At 58.8% G+C, this 20,675-nt stretch overlaps 1 protein-coding gene across 5 annotated transcripts in view; it reads left to right on the top strand.

Annotated features, from left to right (window-relative positions):
- LOC118656213 (interleukin-4 receptor subunit alpha-like) overlaps positions 1-19,869 on the top strand; it is a 35,172-nt gene extending 15,303 nt beyond the window's left edge. For 2 of the 5 annotated variants that reach the window (XM_036309202.1, XM_036309204.1), the window contains 10 exons: positions 4,866-4,956; positions 6,162-6,300; positions 7,628-7,779; positions 8,871-9,022; positions 10,492-10,648; positions 11,798-11,977; positions 13,269-13,368; positions 15,132-15,210; positions 16,524-16,573; positions 17,365-19,869. In XM_036309202.1, the coding sequence (XP_036165095.1) occupies positions 4,887-4,956; positions 6,162-6,300; positions 7,628-7,779; positions 8,871-9,022; positions 10,492-10,648; positions 11,798-11,977; positions 13,269-13,368; positions 15,132-15,210; positions 16,524-16,573; positions 17,365-18,907 (2,622 nt within the window). In that variant the 5' untranslated portion in view covers positions 4,866-4,886 and the 3' untranslated portion in view covers positions 18,908-19,869. The remainder of the gene's footprint in view (positions 1-4,865; positions 4,957-6,161; positions 6,301-7,627; positions 7,780-8,870; positions 9,023-10,491; positions 10,649-11,797; positions 11,978-13,268; positions 13,369-15,131; positions 15,211-16,523; positions 16,574-17,364) is intronic. The other 3 variants (XM_036309203.1, XM_036309205.1, XM_036309206.1) reach the window with 2 other exon arrangements.
- Positions 19,870-20,675: the final 806 nt, after the last annotated feature.

Below are 20,675 nucleotides of genomic sequence, written 5' to 3'. Positions count from 1 at the left end.
TTTGAGTGTTGAATGAATTAATATCACTAGCCCTAGCTGGTTTGGCTCGGTGCATAGAGCGTCGGCCTGTGGACTAAAGGGTCCCAGGTTCGATTCCCGCCAAGGGCACATGCCCAGGTTGCATGTTTCTATCATTGATGTTTCTATCTCTCTCCCTTCCTCTCTGAAATCAATAAAAAATATATATTAAAAAATTAATATGGCTAAATGGTAGAGGGATGTGGTAAATATTGCATGTTAAGTGAATGATGAGGCCGCAGGATATAGGAGGGCAGAGCCTTTAGGCACAGACCTGCCCCCGGGGCTTGGGGCCCTCTCTGTGCCAGTTGTCATCCTCAACAAGCTTCAGGTCAGCAGCGTTTCTTCCACAGGGAAGCACAGGTATGTGTGGGCACTGTCCCCTCCCTTGTCCTGGCTCTCATATCTCTATTAATATGGCGTTAGTTGGTGTTTTTGTTTGTTTAAGTTGCTGCTTCACCTCTGGCTCATGGGGGTTTGTAGACAATACAGATCCTCGGCTTTTTCTGCTGCTCAGTCAGCCCTCCTGGTCCTGTGTGCGGGCAGCTGATGTTTAAAATTGACAAGCAGGATGGCCAGCTCTTTCTGGCTCATTTCATTCATCTCATTGGGTTCGGCCTGCGGTTCTGGGAGGAGAAGTTGAAGGCGTTGATACATTGGAAGGTGCCTTGGGCTCAGAAGCCAACAGACCTGGGTCCTGGCTCTAGCTCTGCCCTCTCATTAGCTGTGGGACCTGATGGGCAAGTTATTTGACCTCTGGCCTCGGTTCCCTTGGGTGGAAAGTGGGGATCACAGCCCATCTTGCAGGGTCTCAGGCAGATCCCATAAGGTCATGCTTCAACCGCACCTCGCAAAGTGCCAAGCACAATGCAGGTACTTCACACGAAGGATTTTATCTGCATGATCCTTGGCTCCACACAAGGCAGCTGTTGCCAATGGCCAGGCTCTGCGCAACCATGGCCTGGGGGTGCGTGCCCCGTCCACGGAGGAGTGCGAGCAGGCACTGCCCCGCAGCATGTCCGAGGTGGTGTTTGCAGGGCTCCCTGTCCAGTTGGCAGTTGAGCGAGGCAGGCCACCCCTGAGACTCCGCCCAGCTCCAGCAGGTCAGGATCGCTGACTGCCGGTGCAGACTGGAAGTTGTTTCCTCCTGCCACATGCTTGACTGGGATCACTTGGCAATTCTTGTTTTTAATCCTTTATTTACCTGCACCTGGGCCATGGTTTCCCTGAAATGTAGCTCCCGCATCCCGTGAAGCCCGCTGATGAGTGCCGTGTGCACGTGTGTGTGCGCGCGCGCATGTGTGTGTCAAAGACGACACCCTGGCTGCGGTCAGGATGCTGTTTCAGTCCACCCTCTTGGAGGCCTTTACCACGACAGCCCTTCTGCGGTGTGGCCTCAGACAGGCATCTCCGCCTCCCTGTTTCTCTTTATTCAGAATCGGGGCTGAAGCGACGCCTGGCCCCCTGGCCCCCTCTGCGCAGGGCGCCGTGGCACCTGTGAGCTGCGAGAGGGAAAGTTACGGGACTCTGCAGAGGAAGCCGCGTCACAGCCCACCACCGCACTCCCTCCCCCGCTTCCTGATCGCCACGTGACCGCGAGGAAGGGGTGCCCGTCTCCCCGGGGAGAGCCTCCAGCCCCATGCGGAGCCCGGCAGGGGCACGTGTCTCTCCAAAGTGACTTGATTCGGCCGACCCTCACTGAGCACGTGCTGCGTGCCCGACACCGGCGCGGCACCGGGACCGGCCGTGAACGAGGCCACGCGCCCTCGGGGTGGGAAGAACAGTCTCCCCCACACGCTCCTTGTCCTGCGCCCCCTGGGGACAGGCCAGTTCCTCCCCGGCGCCCTCAGCTCCGGCCTGTCGGAGCCTCTGCAGGTTTGTGAACTCGGGGCAGGAACCCCGAGAGCCATCCTTTCCCGCTCCGGGCGATGCTACCTCTGACCACGTGGTGAAGGTGGTGCCTTCCAGGCTTCTGCACAATTATATATATAGATTATGTAACATTATGATGTTACTCGACTCATTAATTAGTAAATAACTAACACGAGGTTGGTGGGGAGCTAGAGGCTGCCGTGGTGGTGAGAGCTGCCCCTGCTCCCCGACTTGTGACTGTCACTGCAGACTCCTGCACCCCTGCTCTAACTCCCGGGGCTACCGCTGGTTTATATAATGTCATTGTGATGCGTCCGTTGTGCCCATGTGGGCCAGTGGGCACCGTCCGAGCTGACTCCTGCCCTTCACCGTGTCCCCAGCATTCCTGCGCTCTTCCTTCCTTCCTGGCACAGCGAGTCCAGGCGGGCACCTCCCTGCCCCTGGAGCCAGAATTCCCCCACGGGGCGCTGGTTCCTTTCGAAGCAGAGCAGGGTTTAGAAGCCATGGCCTGGGCGCCGGATGCATGGTGATCCGATGCCCGGCTGGGTCCTGGCGGACGAGGGGCGCTGTGGAGGCCGCTAGCGAAATGGAAGCAGGGTCAGCGGATTGGATTGCGTCGTGCGTCCGTGTAGTTTCCTGACTTTGCTGGTTGCGTTGTGGCTATGCAGGGTATGTCCTTGTTTCCCTGAAATCTGCCCTGGAGTATTGAGGGGCAATTTATCCCTGTGCATAAATAAATAAGAGAGAGGCTGAGGGAGGGAAATGAAGGGAAAGGACGGGAGAGGAAAGGGTGGGGTGGGCCTGGGTGGGGTGTGTTGGAGGAGCAGCGGGAATGGAGGCCAGCAGGTGGCAGGAGCCAGGTGCACAGCTGCTGGGCTGGGGGGGGGGGGGGGCGGCGCTGGCAGAGCCTTCCCGGGGGATGAAGCCCCCGGAGCTTCCCGCAGGGGCTGGGGCTGCTGCTGGGGCTCCAGCCCCCAGCGTGCTCCCCACACGGCAGAGTGCGCTAGGGCCGCGCCTCCTCTGTGCAGGGCACCTGCGAGCGCCATCCGTCACTCCGGGTGCAGGTAGAGTGGCCGGAGCCCAGAGGCAGTGACTGAGCAGCACATGGCAACCGAGTGGCAGGAGGAGGACTGGCAGCCGCCTCTCTGGACATGACCCCAAGATAGAGACCCCCGGGAACGCGGGTGGGGGCTGTCAGCATTGCCGGGAATACAGCCCAGGACAGTGCTTTGTAGGGGGCACTCGGCATGAGGTGCCGGGAGTGCTGGGGTGACGCTGGTGGCCCGATGGGATTCTGCTTCTGAGCATCTTCCTCAGGAAACCACTGGCGACCTCCCTCCACCCCTCCCTGTGCCAGGTGGCTCGAGGCCGCCCGTGTGTCAGCTCCCGTGATCCCCGCAGCGCCCAGTGCCAAGGAGACTGAGGCAGAGGGCGAGCTGCTTGCGCAGGGCTCACAGGAGCGCATGGCGAGCAGGTGCGGGACTTAAGGAGATGATCGGGTAAACGTGTGGTGAGGTCCCCCGGGGACGGGCAGACACGGCCTGTGCGGAACAAAGCAACAGTAAGGAAGGCTCAGCCCAGTGCCAGGCACACCACACCGTGGGCCACACTGACCTGAGGCTTTGCATCTGAGCGTTGTGGTGTGAAGCGATGTTAATGATGCAGTGAGTTTAAGACGCAAGTTTTCATATGTAGACGGTGCTGCTATTTTGGTAAATGAATTTCACATTTACCTCCCTATATCCATAGCAGCAAAGAGAGAATCGATCCTAACATGTGAGCGGGGTACTGCTGGGCTTGTGATTTGGGATTTGAACTGTGTTTTCTCTCTGGGTGTCTGTACCTTCTAGTCTTTATTCTCCAGTTACGTGTTGTGGATGTCATTAATATAACGAGGGTGAAACATGCTTTTACTGATATAAACCACAGAACAGAAGGGCCCTCTGTGGGGTAGAAGTCGGGGAGCGGGTAATGTGCTATGTAAGGAACAAGACAAAGCCATGGGGCCGTGTAAGGGACTCTTAGCTCAAGCGTGTGGGCGCAGCCATCTGGCTTGCCTGACCTCATGGGCTCGCTCATGCACCTGAGGTCAGCTGCAGGCCTGCGGAGGTGGAGGTCACCACGGGACTGGGCAGCCGCCCGTTGCCAGTGCGGAGGGAGACTGCTGGGACTGCTGTCACCGTCCTCCAACAGGCGAGGCCAGGCACGTTCTCCAGGCAGTGGTTGTGCAAAGCAGGCCTGTGCCTGCCTCACTCTGGCTAATATTCTGCTGGCCAAAGCCAGTCACATGGCGAGCCCAGAGTCCAAATGCAGGGAGAACGCCCTGCCCAGAGCAATGGGGGTGGGGTGGGGTTCAAGACAAGGTTACACGGACACAGGAGTGAAGAATTGAGGCCAGTAATGTAGTCAGACTAACACATTCGACAGTATCATTTTTAGTGGCTGCCCAATACTTTGTTGCATGGGTATACCATCATTTATTTAACCAACTCTCTAAGGTTGGACAGTCGGGTTAGAATTTCCAAACTATTTCAAGGAATTGTAAGTCCTTCGGAGGATTAATTGGGGGTTTGACACACACACACAAATGAAGGTTGGGTAAATAAATTTGGTAAGTGTTGAGTTAAGTGAAGAGAAGTTAAGTTTCCTTGTTGCAGGACTTATCAGAACCTTTACGTGCACATGTGCATTGTGAACTTCCAAACGCCTGAGGATGCTCAAACTTAGGGATTTTTTTCAAGAAGCATCTCTCGGGACAGGTGTTCCTGGCTCTCACGCGGGGCTTTGTGCACCTGGGTTGAGTTTCATGATATGAACAGATCTCTGATGAACAGGGAGGGCTAGCTGTTGCCAACACACAATGGCCAGGGTGGGGGGCAGTCGTGTCGGAGTGAGGTGAGTTCTGAAGGCTGCACGCAGGATGATTGGGGTGGTGGGACCACGAGTCAGCACTCACCTGGCTCACCTTCTCTCAGCAGGTGCCTTAGGACCTCCCGATGGGGTGGCTTGGCTCTGGGCTCACGTTCCCTGTGAGCTGCCTGATCCTGGTGTGGGCAGCAGGCTCTGGTAAGTCACTACCTCTCATTCATTCATTCATTCATTCATTCATTCAACATGTATGGACTGTCTACCTGCCAGGCTCAATCAGTAAACAAAACAAAGATCCCTAGCCCACCCCATAACAAAGAAACAGAATTTCCGGAGGATGAGGCCCAGAAATCAGGATTTTTAAGAAGATTCCCAGGTGATTCTAATGTGCAGCCAAGGTTGAGAACCACTGCCTTAGAGATTTCGCTGTAGTGGGAGGAGACAGCCGATGACAGATGGCCCTAATTGTAAGCTAATTCTAGATTGTCAGAGGTGGTGGGAAAGACGGTAGAGGGCAGAGCAGGGAGGGCTGGGGACAGCGGGGTCAAGTGGAGGACTGCAATTTAAAGCACGTGCTCAGGGAGGTCCTCCTGAGTGACAGGCGCTCAAGCAAAGACTTGAAGGAGGGGGAGCGTGCAGATACCTGCGGGCGGACCTCAGTGGAGGCCGGAGCCCAGCGCCTGCCTGGAGAGCTGGAAGAACCAGAGGAGGCTGGGGTGGGGCCGGGAGGCAGGTGGCCAAGTCAGAAAGGACCGGGCAGGGTTTGAGCACAGGAACCACATGACCTGTGACACTGAAAGGGATCCCTTTGTCTGTAAGCACGAGGGTGGAGGCCGGGAGGCCAGGGAGGAGGCGCCGCAGTAAGGCGGGTTCAAAGCCAGCTCTGCCACTGACCGGCTGGACAAAGCACCCCACCCTCTCATCCTGCCCTTCGATATTGGCCAAACCCAACAAGGAGCCAGAGGCCAAGGGCCCCTGGGTGACAGACCGTGGGGATCAGCCTCCTGAGCTCAGCGGGGTGGAGGGGTGGGGCTGGAGTGGCGCAGGGACAACCACCTCCGCACGCGCTGCAGAGCAGGTGCTGCTGGCGGGTCGCCCTCCTCACACCGCCACGTGTTTCCCTTTAATTTGGCCAAAAGCAAGTAGGCGAGCTGCAGCACACAAAGGTCATTGGGGTGTCCCCTCAGTGGGCCCGCACCCCAGGGCCCTTCCTCAGCTCCAGGATCGCCTCAGTGCAGCAGGAGGCTCTGAAAACGGCACAATGAGCGGTCCGGGGCAGTGGTTCCCTTGCTTTGTGCTGGGCCCCTTGGTCCTGTTCGGGCTGGTTTCCGACCTTCCCGGTGGCCCGTGGCCCTCTTGCCTGTTGGGCTGTGGCTGCTCAGAGCGCTCCTGTGTCTCCCCAGGGAGTGTTCAGGTCCGGGATCAGCCCACCTGCTTCTCCGACTACCTCAGCACCTCCACCTGTGCGTGGAGGATGGGCGGCCCCACCAACTGCAGCGCCGAGCTCCGCCTCACCTACCAGCTGGATTTTCCGAACTCCGAGTAAGCCTGTGCCCGGGGGAGGGGGGGGGGGGGGCCGGGAGGTTGGCCTGAGTTCGCCTGGTCCCGGCGGAGTGCCGGGTGCCGAATGCAGTTCCCTGCGGTTCCTACTGGGCCCGGGGTTGGAGCTGGGGCGCCGGGGCGCAGGGTGTGATACAGTGGGTGTGTCATGACGCTCCGAGCACACGCACCCAGGCCCGCAGCATGTGGATGTGGGTGGAATATTGGACCAGACCAGCGGTTCTCAGGACTCTAGCATGCTTAAAATTAGCGAGGACCGCAAAAGCGTTTGTGCAGTTGGCCTATAGCGATCGCTCTTTACCCTGTTAGGAATTACACCAGGACATTTAAACACAACCGCACACAAGCCACCAGAGCCATGACACCATAACACGCCACATGACCTCTAGAAAACTCCTTGGTACGTGTGTGAGAGAGAGTTAAGCGGCAGATGGTCTGGCCTATGGGTCCCCAGACCACACTCAGAGACCACGGGCATGACCATCGTTGGGGCACAGTGTGGAGTTCAGCATGGAACGTGAGGGGCATGTTCCCGTGATTCACTGGGACAGTCCCTGTACACGGGGAGCCATCACGGGGTGCCCAGGACACAGTCAGGTACACAGGCTCGCAGTCAGGCCCCGCGGCGCAGCAGCATGTGGGTGCATGACAGGTGGTGTTCCACGATGCGCGAAGGTGGGCGCACTGTGCTCCCGTGCGCAGTACATCGGCTTAGACCGGAGATGGAACCCTGGGCAACACTGGGCCACCACCTGTTTTGTAAGTTGGCACATGGCCACGCCCATTCGTTCACGTGTTGCCTATGGCTGCTTCTGTGCTTGACCGGCAGGCAGGGTGTGTAGTGGGGACAGAAATTGTCTGGCTCTCAGAGTCTGGCCCTTTACAGAAAATGTTTGCCCCCCCCTGGACGAGACACGGGTTGGCTGTTTGGGGCAGCACGTTAGGATGACGTGTGGTGGCAGGGCGTGTGCCGCAGTGCCCTGCACGGGAGAGGCTGCCCCCCGAGGTATGCTAGCACACGCACGTGCTGTTACAGATTCTTCAATGCTGCGGTCTTCCCTTTCACCGGCCTTCGGGGACGAGCTGAGCCCTGGGACCGAGGGGTGTGGTGTGGTGAGGGGCTGTGGCAGCAGGGAAGGCTGTCCTAGCCCACTGTCCCCACCACGCACTCTGGCCGCTCTGCTTCCCAGTCCCCTGACCTGGTCCTTGAGGCAGGTGACCAGGAACTGAAAGAGCATGTGGTTCCTTAAGGCACGTACGGGGGACACCCATACGTGCACGACCAGCCTAACACAGCCCGTGTCCGCAGAAACCACACGTGTGTCCCTGTGAATGGAGAGAGCGCCGTGTGCCGGTGCGACATGCTGGTGGACATCATAGTCAGTGGGGACACCTACCAGCTGGACCTGTGGGCTGGGGAGCAGTGGCTGTGGAGTGGCTCCTTCAGGCCCAGCGAGCATGGTGAGTGGGGCGGGGCAGGGGGGGTGTTCTAAGCCCCGGCCCTGGGTGGGCCAGGCAGGCTCCAACTGGGGGAGGGGCCCAAGCAGCCTTTCCTTAAACTCGATGGGGTTCTTGCCCTGTCTGGGCCTTAGTCCTCCCCTCTTTGAAATGGGTTGGGCTCCGCAGCACCAGGCCCCTGCAGCTCAGACATCTCAACCCCCCGAATGTGAGTGCCCTGACTGGGTGTTGAGCAGGCTGCTTGGTGGAAGGCGTGCTTGCTGCAGACCAGAAACTGAGCTGGGAACCGTCCTCCACCCTCCCTCAACTGCTCAGCTGCCCCTGCTTCACACAGTCCGGACCAAGCATGTCAAACTCGCAGCCACGGGCTGCATGCCTCATTTATTTGGCCCGTGTTAGCCTTTGAGTTTGACATGCTTGGTCTACATGGAAGGCTGACTTTATACTGCTGCCCGGGGCCCCTGCAGGCATTCCTCAGGAGCTGGCTGGGGGTAGTGACGGGAGTTTAAAACACCATTTATTGTTGTGTGGCCTTGGGCAAGTCACATTACCTCTCTGAGCCTCCGTTTCCAAAAGAGAGTTCCTATCCCCATTTTGCAATTGAATAAACTGTAGTAGTGAGAAGGCAAGTAACCTGCCTCAGTCACCCAGCTACTGAGCAGCACAGGCAGTCTCTCGCAGCCTCCACTGTTCCATCAGCAGTTCCTGAGGGGCCTGCTCATGAATTGACCCATGAACAAACCCGTGAGTTAAAATAATTCTCACACGTGTATATTGACTTTAATGCATCTTATATACTTGTGATCTCACTGATATGATTGCTTAAAAAGAGACTAAGTTTAAACACATGAATCAAAATAAAGAAAAAGTATGAAGGACAAAAGTACAAACACTGAAGTTTGGGTTCCGTTTTGGGTTCCCTGTGGCTCCAGGTAGAAGTGGAGCGACGCTAGAATGAGTGCTAGGATTGCAACTGTTATGACTGAATCTGCGTGGTGCCTTACAAATGTGTGCGGAGGTGGTGTTGACTGAGAGCCTCAATGGCCCGGGTTCCGAGGGCCCACAAGCCCTCACCAGGCCCCGCTTCTCCCCAGTGAAACCCAGGGCCCCCGGAAACCTCACGGTTAACGCCACCGACTCCCACACGTGGCAGCTGACCTGGAGCGACCCGTACCCACCTGAGAGTCTCCTGCACTCTGAACTCTTCTACCTGGTCAACATTTCAAATGACAACGACCCCACGGAGGTGAGTGGGCACTGTGGGGGTTCTGCACCAGCTCCTGGGACTCGGGGAGCGGAGACCCCGCCCCAGGGTGGGGGGCAGAGAGGAGCCCGGCTGACAGCAGCCCCGGGACCTAGAGTCCCAGCTCTGTCCCTCCACCCCTTCCTGGTGCCCAGCACGCAGAAAGGGGACGTGATTTGTGGGCCCTGCTCCTCCCGGTAAAGGAGGCTCTGGGCACAGCTGGGTGTCCCAGGGGCCGGGAGGGACACTGAGATTTCGGGAACTCTCAGATGACCGAGTCCCACCGCGAGACCCTCACTCAGCATCGTCTCCCTCCCGACGCTGACTGGTCAAGGCAGGCGTGGCCAGGGCTGCGGTCTCGCCTGAGGCTCACAGGGAGGGATGGCTCCCAGGCTCCTGTGATGTTGGCAGCATCCGTGTGCTGTGGGCTGTTGGGCCGAGGGCCTCAGGTCCTTGCTGGTCCTTGGCAAGAGGCCACCCTCCGTTCTTCCCTCATGGCCTTCTCCCAGCCAGCCAGGGGGAGAGAGGGCGTCCCAGGGAGTCGGAATGACAGTCTCATAGGATGTAATCACACACGTGCGGTCCCACACACCCATCACCTTTGTACGTCCTGTCGGTGAGAAACAAGTCACAGTCCTGCCCACACTCAAGAGGAGGGACCGCACAAGGGCAAGATACAAGGGGGCGATCCTGGGGCCCTCAGTCTGTCCAACACCATTTTTTTTAACACAACAAGCAGCAGACAACACCTACTAATCTCATCTTACCTTGTCCACTTAGCTACAGATCCTGGGAGTCTTCCCAGTTGGGGCTGGGTGGGCGGGGCTGAGGTTCAGGGCCATGTGACTGGGCTGACAGGTGGGGCTGAGATTCGGGGCCATGTGACTGGCCTGGTAGGCGGGGCTGAGATTGGAGCCATGTGACTGGGCTGGACTGTGAGGCTCTAGAGAGCCCATGAGGGAGTGAGGGGCTCCCTGACTCTGTCTGTGCTTCGGAAAGATCATCCTGCTCCCTGCATGCCAGGCCCTGTCCTAAGCGCGTCCCTGCATCAACCCATTTACTCCTCACAGCCACCCTGGGAGGCAGGCACGTTTATTATCCTCATTGCAGAAGAGGACATCGAGGACCAGAGAGGTTCTGTCACTAACCTAAGGTCACACAGCCCGAAAGTGACAGTAGGGACCCTTGCCCTCAACTTACAGATGAGGAAACTAAAACTCAGAAAGGTTCATTGACTCGCCCCAGTCATGTCAGAGGGCTGGTCAGTGAGGGTATTGGGGGCCAGTTTCCTGACCCCTCTCCCTCGAGTCCGGTCACAGCTACGGAGGGGCCAAACAATGCCTGGGCTGGAGGAATGACCGAACACCAGGCTGCTGGCTCTTACTCACGGTGGGGTCAGCCGCGGACAGCAGCCCGAGTGCGAGTGGTCCCGCCGCCCCCAGCTGTGCAGTGATGTCTTCCTTCCCCCCCAGTTCCTCGTCAGCAATGTGACCTACATGGAGCGCACCCTCCGTGTCCCAGCCAGCACCCTGAGGCCCGGGGCCCTCTACAGCGCGCGGGTGCGGGCCTGGGCCCCGGACTACAACAGCCTGTGGAGCGAGTGGAGCCCCCGCGTCCAGTGGCTTCACGGTGAGTATCCGTGGTGAGTGCTGAGCAGTTAGAATCCCCCCCACCTCACGCTGTGCCCAGACACTGGCCCTGGCCGAGCATCTGGGTCTCCGTCCGAGGACGCCGCCACGGCAGGTAACAGAGGAAGGACGGTCATGGCGCCCTGGCCCAGCGGGCGGGCGAGGCTGCAGTGACAGGTGCCCGCGCGGTCCGAGCTTTCACACGTGGAAAGGTGCTTCTCGCTGAGTAACAGTCCAACGTGAGCTGTGCCGGTCTGTGGGCGGTCTTCCTCCCGCGGCTCCATCTCTCAGGACAGAGATGATTGACCTTTTGTGTCATGGACCCTTTGGCGGTCAGGGAGGCCTGAGGACCCATTCAGAATAATGTTCTTAAAGGTATAAATAAAGTAACAGGATTACAGGGGAACTAATTTTATGCAATTATAAAAAAATATCTTAAATATACTTGTTATCTGGGAATATATGCTCCTCTGTTAACACATTAGAAACAGGAGCGAGGGCAGTTCTATAAATGCTGTCACTGGAAAGCGGATGAGATAGGTGACATTTTGTGATCTGGCAGCCGCAATGTGTAGGAGAACAGCTGTGGTTTGTGTCGGCAGCTGAGTGACTGGTGATGCTCTCACCGTGGTTTGCTCCCTCCATTCCTAATGGGAGGAAATGCGAGGTGTCAGAAGTGAGTGAAAATAAAATGTCGTTTCTTTCCCATCCAAGTCCCAGACCTCTGAATTCTGTCTGCAACCTTGTTGGAGGTCTGTGGACCCCAAGTTAAGGCTCTCTAAGGGCCCTGCCATTGTCTGCATCCAACCAAAGGGGAAGGAGAGCAGGGAGACCACACCTGCTTCTTAAAAGCCTTAGCCTGGAAGTGACACACGACTCCCTCTCAAGTTCTATTGGTGAAACTGGCCACTTGGCCACAGATAGCTGCAAGGGATCCTGGGAAATGTAGTCCTTCGCTTGTAGCTGCATCCCCAAAACAACTCTTTGCAACTTTATCACATGGCTTTTGTAATAGAAATGTTGAATTAGCTCACATTCCCAGGTTCATACAGCAGCTCAGTGATGTCGCCCCAGAGCCTTGCCTTCTTTTCCTCTGTCATCCTTAGCATGGCAGTATTTTATCCTTAAATTTGCCACCTCATGGCCCCAGGTTGGCTGCTGCACACATCCTCAGGCCCCCAGGACAAAGGGAATGAAAGGCTGCCACGAGCAAATGCACTCCCGCATCTCTCTTTCATCAGGAAGCAAAAAATCCTCCCAGGAGCTTCCCTAGCAGACTTCCCCTTGCATCTCATTGGCCAGGACTGTCACATGGCCTCTCTCAACTGCAGTGAGTGCTGGGAACTCAAATGTCTGGAAAGGGGACTAGGATGATCGTGATTGGCCCAAACCTCAGGGTGGGCACATTGCCACTAGGCAAAGAAGAGGGGAGGTCGGGGAGGGGAGGCTGCCTCAGGCATTGTCTGCGCTGGGGGAGGGGGGAGGTGAACACTCACTGAAAGAAGGGTTCTTCCAAGTGCTGGGGACAGTGGGGCTTGGCAGGTACTCCTGCCCCACCCACCACACGTCCCTCTCCATCGCTCACCTGTTCTGTGTGTGTCTCTTCACCCACCTGTCTCCACCTGGGCTGTGAGCTCTGTGGGTAGTATCTACCCTGTGCCTGTGTCTCCAGTGCCCAGAATGGGGCCAGGCACACAGGAAGTTCTTGGGAAAGTTTTGTTGAATTGATTTGATTCTCTCATTGGCCTGGGGAAGGGAAGGGAAGGGAAGGAAAAGGGAGAGAAACGGCTTACATGGAACATGTACAGTGTGCTGGACACGTTCATTATGGCCACATCTATTTACTGAGCTCCTACTATGTGTGGCCCCATGCTAGACACTGGGAAATCAGTGGTGAACAAAGCAGACCAAAATCCCTGCCTTCTGGAACTGGCACTCGGGGGAGGGGGGACAGAAAATAAACATACAGAAAAGAGGAAATCAGATCGATCTAGACCCAGAGGGCAGTCGGTCTCTGGGAAAGGGGACAGAGTGATGAGAGGGGCAATGGTAGAGAGGGTGTGTGGGGGGGGGGTGGGTTTGGAGCTGGTGAGGGTGAAGGGACGAGGAGAAGGAGCCTGCTGTGCGAAGGTGATAACAGCTGTGGGCCTGCAGGCACTGCTCTGAGTGCGGTGGGCAGTGAGTCGCATGACCCTCACATCTCCCCGTGAGGTGAGCACTGTTGTTAACCCCATTGTACCGGTGAGGAAACCGAGGCACTGAGAGTGTGAGGGACGTGTCCCGGGCCACCAGTGAGGATACGCCAGAGCCAGGCTTTGAACCCAGGTCGTCCAGGGCCAGAGTCACTGCCCTTGACCTCTGTGCTTCAGGAAGAGCAGCAAGTGCAAGATCCTGAGCTGGCACTGAGCGTGGAGGAGCAGGGGGCAGCGAGGGGGCCCGTGTGGCGAGGGCTCAGGGTGCAAGGGGAGGGCAGCAGGGGCTGAGGCGGGAGGGCTTGGGGGTGGCCCGATCATGCGGGGTCTGGGACACACTGTCCTGCGGCTCCGGTCTCCAGCCCTGGGAAATGGGGACCAGGCTGTACTTAGCGCAATGCGGGCTCACGGCGTCCCTCCCACCTCCAGACTACGAGTTGCCCTGGGAGCAGCACCTCCCACTTGCCGTCGGCATCTCCTGCATCGTCATCATGGTCGTCTGCCTGTCCTGCTACTTCAGCATCCTCAAGTGAGTCCTGGGCCGGCCCCCTGGGTGGGAGTGGGCAGGAGTCCCTCCGCTCATCTGTCAGCTTACAGTCCTCCTTTAACCATAAATGTTTATTGAGCAGCTACTGCGTGCGAGGCACCGAGGCAACAGCTGAAACAAAACCCGCAGGACTCTGTGCTCCTTGTGGGAGACAGCTGTCAGGTCTGCAACAGCCACAGCGCTTTCCACAGCAGCCCAAGCGCTGAGGGAAACAACGGGCGCAGGGCACAGGTGTCCCGGGCGCTGTGTCCGGTGGGAGGAGGGGATATTTGAGCTGAGGCCTGACTAGAGGAAGGAGCTGGCCAGCGTGGAGCTGGAAAGGGCCTTCCCTTGGGAAAGGGAGGCGGATCCTGCCCGGGGTATGGTCCAGACAGTTGGGGGCAGGTGACAATAGACCGAGGAATTCTAGCCGATTCCCCTGACAGAGTCAGGAGACCGGGGCTCAGGTTCTGGCCCTGGCGCTGGTAGCTGTGTGGCTGGCTCCTCCTTTGCAGGCTGAGAGATAGCAAGAATGTATTTTGTCAGTCCCAAGAGTCCTGAGAAAGTCTTGGATCACAGTGGGGTGGAGGTAGAAGGAGCCTGGTTCCCAGGAAACAGGGTGTCCCAGAGCCTCAGTCCTCCCATCTCTGAAATGGGACTAATGAGTCTTACCTCACTATGGGAGGATTAGTGATGGCCAAGGATTGACTGAGCGAGTGTCCTGCACTCTGCTGGGCACACAGTAAGTGTGCAGGGATTGTAAGCTTTCCTCTCCGTGTCTTGTCACCAACACCTCCTAGTCACTGTGGGCTGGTCTTTCCCCTTCTCTGCGCCTCAGTTTCCCCATCGCCTGTCCTCCCAGCCCCACTCAGTGTGCCCAGCACTCCAGCCTTCTTGGTGTTCTTTGAACGCACCAAGCAAGTTCCTTCCGAGCCTTTGCACTCGCTGTGCCCCTACCTGGAAAGCCCTTTCCTCTGGCATCGCCATGACTCGCTCCTCTTCCACCTTCAGTCGCCACTCAGAGGCCACCTCCTCAGGGAGGCCTTCCCGGATCACACCCTCCATTCCTCTCTATTCCTTTATCTTCTTTATTTTCTCTCATGGCACTTGATGCCATAATTAATGTCCTATAGTTATTTCTGTCTGTCTCCTCTTCTAGAAGGTCAGCTACGTGAGGGCTGGGCTTTTGTCTGTCTTGCTCACTGTTGTGTCCCCGAGGCCTGGCACAGTGAGTGGTGCATAGTAGGCGCTCAGTGCGGACATGCTGACTGGCTGAGTGGAGTCAGCGGAGGCCGATCCAGGGGCAATCTGAGGGCCTTCCCTCAGAGCTGGCACTCCATGGCTCCAGGCGACCAGGGGAGGGAAGGAGCCTATTTCCCCCAGGGTCTCCTCGGCTTCTCAGGCCTCCCAGGCCTCCCCTGGCCGGACTCTGAGCTGCTCGGTGGGGGACTGCTGATGGGCACACCCCGGATTCTCTGCAGCTTAAGTCCCTCCTACTTCCCTGGGCTCGTTCCACTGAGGACAGAGGCAGCGAGTTGGGAGCAGAACGCTGGGGCACGAACTGGCTCTTCTGCTGCCAGCTGTCCCTTCAGCCCTGTGAGCCTCAGTGTGCTCATCTGTGAATGGGGTTGGCAGTAGGACCTGTTCCATGGGCTTAGGGTGAGACATCCAAAACCAATCAACCTGGTCCTGACCCCTAGGAAGTACTGGCCATATGATCATTTTTATGGGAAGAGAGACCAACGTGTTTTCCTTTCCTTTTTCAGGATTAAGAAGGAATGGTGGGACCAAATCCCCAGCCCGGCCCACAGCTCCCTCGTGGCTGTTGTCATCCAGGAGCCTCAGGTAGGAGAGGGCTGGTCCGGATGCTGTGGATGCTCCTATCGGGAGCTGGGATTCAGGCGTCTGGGATGTTAAAGATACGCACTGGCTTTTGGATTGGCACCTGAGCCGTCAGGAAGGTCTCAGCGCTGGTCGGTTCTGCAGCCCAGTGTGGTCATCGGGGGCCCAGAGGCTGCCCCCTCCCCTCGGCTTTCAGAGCCACCTTTTCAGCCTTGGGTGGGTTCCCTCCCTTGGGAGGAGTTGGCCCCTGAGGTCATCTGCATGTCACCTCCTGGGGAGGTACCTGTACCAGGGCAGGAGGCCAAGAGGCCAGGGAGAGGGGGACACGGCTCCTGTGTGTTCCTCTTACGAGCAGGAAACTGCCGCCAAAGCGCCAGCAAATCTCCTTTCTCGTTGGCCTGAGTGGCATCACGTGCTCTTTCCTAAACCTTCACCTGCAAGGAGTGGGGATACCGTGGGCCGGCCGGGTGGCCAGCCCTGAGCGATGGCCACGTGTGGGTTGCCTGAGCTCATTGGGGTTCTCCAGGAAGGAGGCAGGGGGTGCAGGGCCTTCAGGTCTCCAGCGACCCTCAGGCAGGCTCTGGAGTCTGTGGTGCTGACTTTGAACCTGGCTCTGCGACTCGCCTGCAGAGTGGACGGGGTGTGAGCGAGTGGCTTACCTTCTCCGAGCCTCGGTTTTCTCGTGTGGGTTGTCGTAGTGTTTGTATAACAGGCCGCCTTTGGAATTCACCGGGACAGTACATGTAAGGTGTGTGTCACAGGGCCCTGCACAGAGTCAGCGTCGTCCCTGTATCAGCCAGCTTTTGCTGTGTAGCGAATTATCCCGAAACTTGGTTGAAACAAGCCATATCTATAGCTCTTGCTTCTGCAGGGCGCTCAGCAGGGGCGTCGGGTGGGGGGTCTGGGCTGGGCAGGGCAGGGCAGCTCTCTGGGCTGGCTGCCCCCAGCGGCTTCACGCACAGGTGCGGAGTGACTCAGCCGTACGTCTCATCCTTCCGCAGGCTGGGCCGTTGGCGCGGTGCCACTTATACCACTTTCTGTTGCCCAAAGCAAGTCCCAAGGCCAGGCCAGGTCCAAGGGGTGGAGGAGCTGCAGGTGACAGTGGCCATTTTTGCTTTCAGCCACAGCAACTTAATATTAGGGCGGCCTCACTCATTCCCAGGGGCTGAGGCTCCAGGAGCGGCAGTGGCCTGGTCTGACCTCTGACCCGGGTGACGTCAGGGCCTACAGTCCTCCCACGGCGAACACGGAGCTCGCTGTGGCCAGGCTGGCGGGAGGCCTCTCCGCCCTGTTCATTGGCTGTCTCTGCGTTTCAGGTGCCACCGCGGGGGAAGAGGCCCGGGGGCCAGGAACCAGCCAAGTGCCCGTATGTATATGAACTTCGGTCATGGCCTGTGTGGATTTGGAAGGCGGGGGGATTGGCGTGGTGGGCCCCATCTTGAGAGTGGGGTTTCTCGCCCCTCCATGTCTGCCTTCTCTTCCTTGGCATTCAGCCCTGTTCCTTCGAGGCGTAGCAGGAGGAGGAGCGGTCTGGGAAGGTGGCTGCTGGCTGGGCCCCTGAATTTCCCTGGTGGGTCAGGCAGGTGCTGAGCCCCTTGGGGTGCACTCTGGCCTGAGCGAGGCTGTAGAGCCAAGTACCCGGGCAGCTGTGCCCGTTGTTAAAGTGCTGACGCAATTGCGTACTGGTTGGCAAGCACCACTATCCCAAACCCTGAGGATGCCACCATCACATTAGCCTCCTAGCGCCCCCTCAGGGTCTCGGGGCCTCCCACAGGGCAGTAGCTAAAGTTTAGACCTGGCACAGCTGGGAGCCCTGGACCTGCAACCATCCTGAGTGGGCATTCCTTATGCTGTGTGTTAATATGTGTTTTAAATCCTATCATCTGACAAAGACTTTAGTTTATTCAATAGTCTGAGCTTGTAGTGGGTCCCAGGTTATGTGCTGAGCTCCAGACATCCCGAAGGCAGGCAGGGCCCCTGCCTTCCAGAAGCTCCCAGGGCAGGCATGGGGGAGACTGATAGCACTGATTGTAAAGCCAGGAGGCACATCTGCAATAAGTAGGCATCAGTCCAGGGTGGCTTCCAGCTGGGTTTTGAGGGATGAATAGGAGTTTTTAAGTGGAGACACTGAGCCCTGACCACACTTTGCTCTTGCAGATACTGGAAGACGTGTCTGACGAAGCTCCTGCCCTGCTTACTGGAGCCTGGCGTGGAAAGGGGTGACGGTTCCTCCCCGGCGGCCAGGAGCGGGCCTGTCCAGGGCCCTAGGAAACCAGCCTGGCGCCCCGTGGAGGTCAGCAGCACGGTCCTCTGGCCGGAGAGCATCAGCGTGGTGAAGTGCGTGGAGCTGCTCGAGGCCCCGGTGCAGAGTGAGGAGGAGGAGCTGGTGGAGGAAGATGGAGGGAGCTTCTGCCCCTCGCCTGAGAACAGCGGCGGCAGCTTCCAGGAGGGCAGGGCGGGCATCGCGGCCCGGATGACGGAGAGCCTGCTCCTGGACCTGCTCGGGGGCTCGGAGGGGGGCTTTTGCCCGGCAGGCTCGGGGGAGCCCTGCCTTCTTCCTCCTTCAGCAGGTGTGAGTGCTCAGGTGCCTTGGGCTGAGTTACCAGGTGAGGCGCCTCAGGAGGCCTCACTTCGGAGCAGGGGGCAGCCTTCTGACCCAGAGCCGCCCCCAGCCACTCGGACGCAGAGCCCAGCCTGCCTGGCTGTCGCAGAGCTGCCCGCAGCCACCATCACCGACAACCCTGCGTACCGCAGCTTCAGCAGCTTGCTGCGCCCGCCCTCGGGTCCTGGAGAGCTGGACTCAGACCCGCAGCTGGCCGAACACCGGGAGGACGGGGACCTCAATGTCCTCTCTGCTCCCCAGGCCTCTGAGCCACCCGCTGCGCTCCAGCCTGAGCCAGAAACCTGGGAGCAGGGCCTCCGGTGGAGCGTCCTCCAGCACAGGGCGGCCGCCCCCGCCTCGGCCCCCGGGGGCTACCGGCAGTTCGCGCAGGCGGTGAGGCAGGGCTGCGCCCAGGGCGGCGAGGCGGGCGGCCCTTCCAGAGAAGCCGGGTACAAGGCCCTCTCCAGCCTGCTGGCCAGCAGTGCCGTGTGCCCAGCGCCACCTGGGGTGGAGGCCAGCAGCGGGGAGGGGGCCTACAGGCCCTTCCAGGGCCTCACTCCTGGCAGCCCTGGGGTGCCTGCCCCTGTCCCCCTGTTCACCTTTGGGCTGGACATGGGGCCACCTCCCCGCCCTCAGAACTCGCTCCTCCCCAGCGGCTCCCTGGAGTGCCCGGGTCTGGAGCCAGTGGCACAGGGAAAGGACAGCCAGAAGCACCTGCTCGCCCTGGAGCAGGCCACGGCCCCCCTCGGGGACGACCTGGGCAGCGGCATCGTCTACTCGGCCCTCACCTGCCACCTGTGCGGCCACCTGAAGCAGTGTCACGGCCAGGAGGAGCGAGGCGAGGCCCACAGCGTGGCCCCCCGCTGCTGTGGCTGCCACTGTGGAGGCAGCTCTGAGCCCCTGGGGAGCCCCCTGCCAGGCGGGGTTCTGCTGGAGACCAGCCTCCCTCCGGCCTCCCTGGCACCCTTGGGTGTCTCGGAGAAGGGCAAGGCCCCCCTGTTCTTCCAGCCTGGCCCCAGCCATGCTCAGAGCTCAAGCCAGGCCCCCCAAATGGTGGCCATGCTCTCCACGGGGCCCACAGGCATGAGTGCGTCCTAGGTGTGCGCCCCGTTGCTGTGTGTGCCTGGACCCTGCCTGTGAAAAACCTCCCCCACCCCCCGGAGGGCAGCCAGGCTGGCGTGGCCGAGGCTCGGAGAAGCCCGCGAGAAGTAAGGCTGTCGGGCCCCGGGCCACAGAGGCTGGACCCTGTCCTCAACACTGACAGAGCTCGGCGTGGGCCGTGGCCGGAGGCACGGGAGCGGGGCCCACAGAGCCACCTGCAGGGCCCCAGAGCCTCCGGGCACCTGGGCTTGTGAGCGAGCTGTTGGCCTCTTGATCGGTCCACGCTTCCCCGCGCACTGCCCCTGTCACGCCGCCCAAGGCCTGCTTGTCCACCTGGTCACCTGGCTGCCCACGTCTTGCCCGGCCCCAGGACCAGCTGCTGCCATGTCACTGGACTGGACGCCGAGCCTAGAAACTAACGAAGCAGCGGGGACGCTTGGGGAGCTTTGGGGGACGGAGGGGAAAGCCCGGTCCCGGAGGCGTGGTCATCAGCCCAGAGGTGCCATCCATTCAACAGCCCCATTAGGCGGACAGGAGCAGGATCTGCGCTGTGGAGGGCGCTTAGTCAAGCGGGGGTGCCAGCAGCACACGAAAAATGGTGATTCCCACACAGTGACAGTTTGCTGGGGCCCTGGTAGGCGTGGGGTCCCCAGAATAAACACACCCAGCTACCTGGGGCCGGTCTGTGCCTCGCAGACACCGTGGCTGGCAGCCACAGAGACCAGAGGGAGAGCTTCGCCCTGAGATCCGGCTGAGCTGGGCGTTCCTGACGCAGGCACCAGGCACCTTTCGCCTGCACGCTGGCCCGGACCGCACGCTGAGTAATGTGTGTGTGCGCGTGTCCCAAAGATTGTTTAAACCTAATATTTGTATTTGCTGAGGAGGCTGAAACAGGAGGGGGTGGAGTTTTATATAAGTAAAGATTCTTTAGCTCTTTTTTTTTTTTACTTTTGAAACAAGCCTACTGCCATTGTGAGTGCTTTATTAACTCATTGACTCCGCACAGGGACTCAAGTGCAATGAGTTGATTTAGGGGGGATCCCAGGAAGCCCTGCTTGGGGAGCGGGCAGTGAGGCAGGAAGGGCAGGAGGCAGCAGAGGGTGTTCTCAAACAGCACCAGCGCCGGCACCTGCTGCCTGCCCCTGCCAGCAGCTTTGGGAAGCCATGCACCGTGTATGCCTGGAGGGGTCCCTGCAAAGTGGGGGTGGGGGGCTGTGGTGTTCATCCACCCACTCTCCTCTGCCACTGGCAGGGGCACTGGCAGCAGTTGGCACGCTTTGCCAAGGTACACAGCGAGTTGGCAGCAGGCCCATAGCTGACCCCAGGCATGTCTCACCCAGGCTCTCTAGGTCAGTGATGGCGAACCTCTGACACCCGAACTCATTTTTTTGGTTGATTTTTCTTTGTTAAATGGCATTTAAATATATAAAATAAATATCAAAAATATAAGTCTTTGTTTTACTCTGGTTGCAAATATCAAAAAATTTCTCTATGTGACACGGCACCAGAGTTAAGTTAGGGTTTTTCAAAATGCTGACACGCCGGGCTCAAAAGGTTCGCCATCACTGCTCTAGGTAATTGTTCTGGACATCCAGCAGGTGGTGTGATGGACGGGGCCTCAGACGGGCAGGCAGGGGATTGTAAGCTCCTAGGTCTGTGTTACTCTGTGTCTCTTTCAAAATGAGAGGCTTGGCTGTTGGAGGTTCCTTCCTGCTCTGGCATTCTACACAGTGCACTAGAGGTGACGGGGAGCTCACTACCTTAC

This window comes from Myotis myotis, unplaced genomic scaffold, assembly GCF_014108235.1.
Source record: "Myotis myotis isolate mMyoMyo1 unplaced genomic scaffold, mMyoMyo1.p scaffold_m19_p_5, whole genome shotgun sequence".
Taxonomy (NCBI): domain Eukaryota; kingdom Metazoa; phylum Chordata; class Mammalia; order Chiroptera; family Vespertilionidae; genus Myotis; species Myotis myotis.
This window is presented reverse-complemented; position numbering and strand designations above follow the sequence as displayed.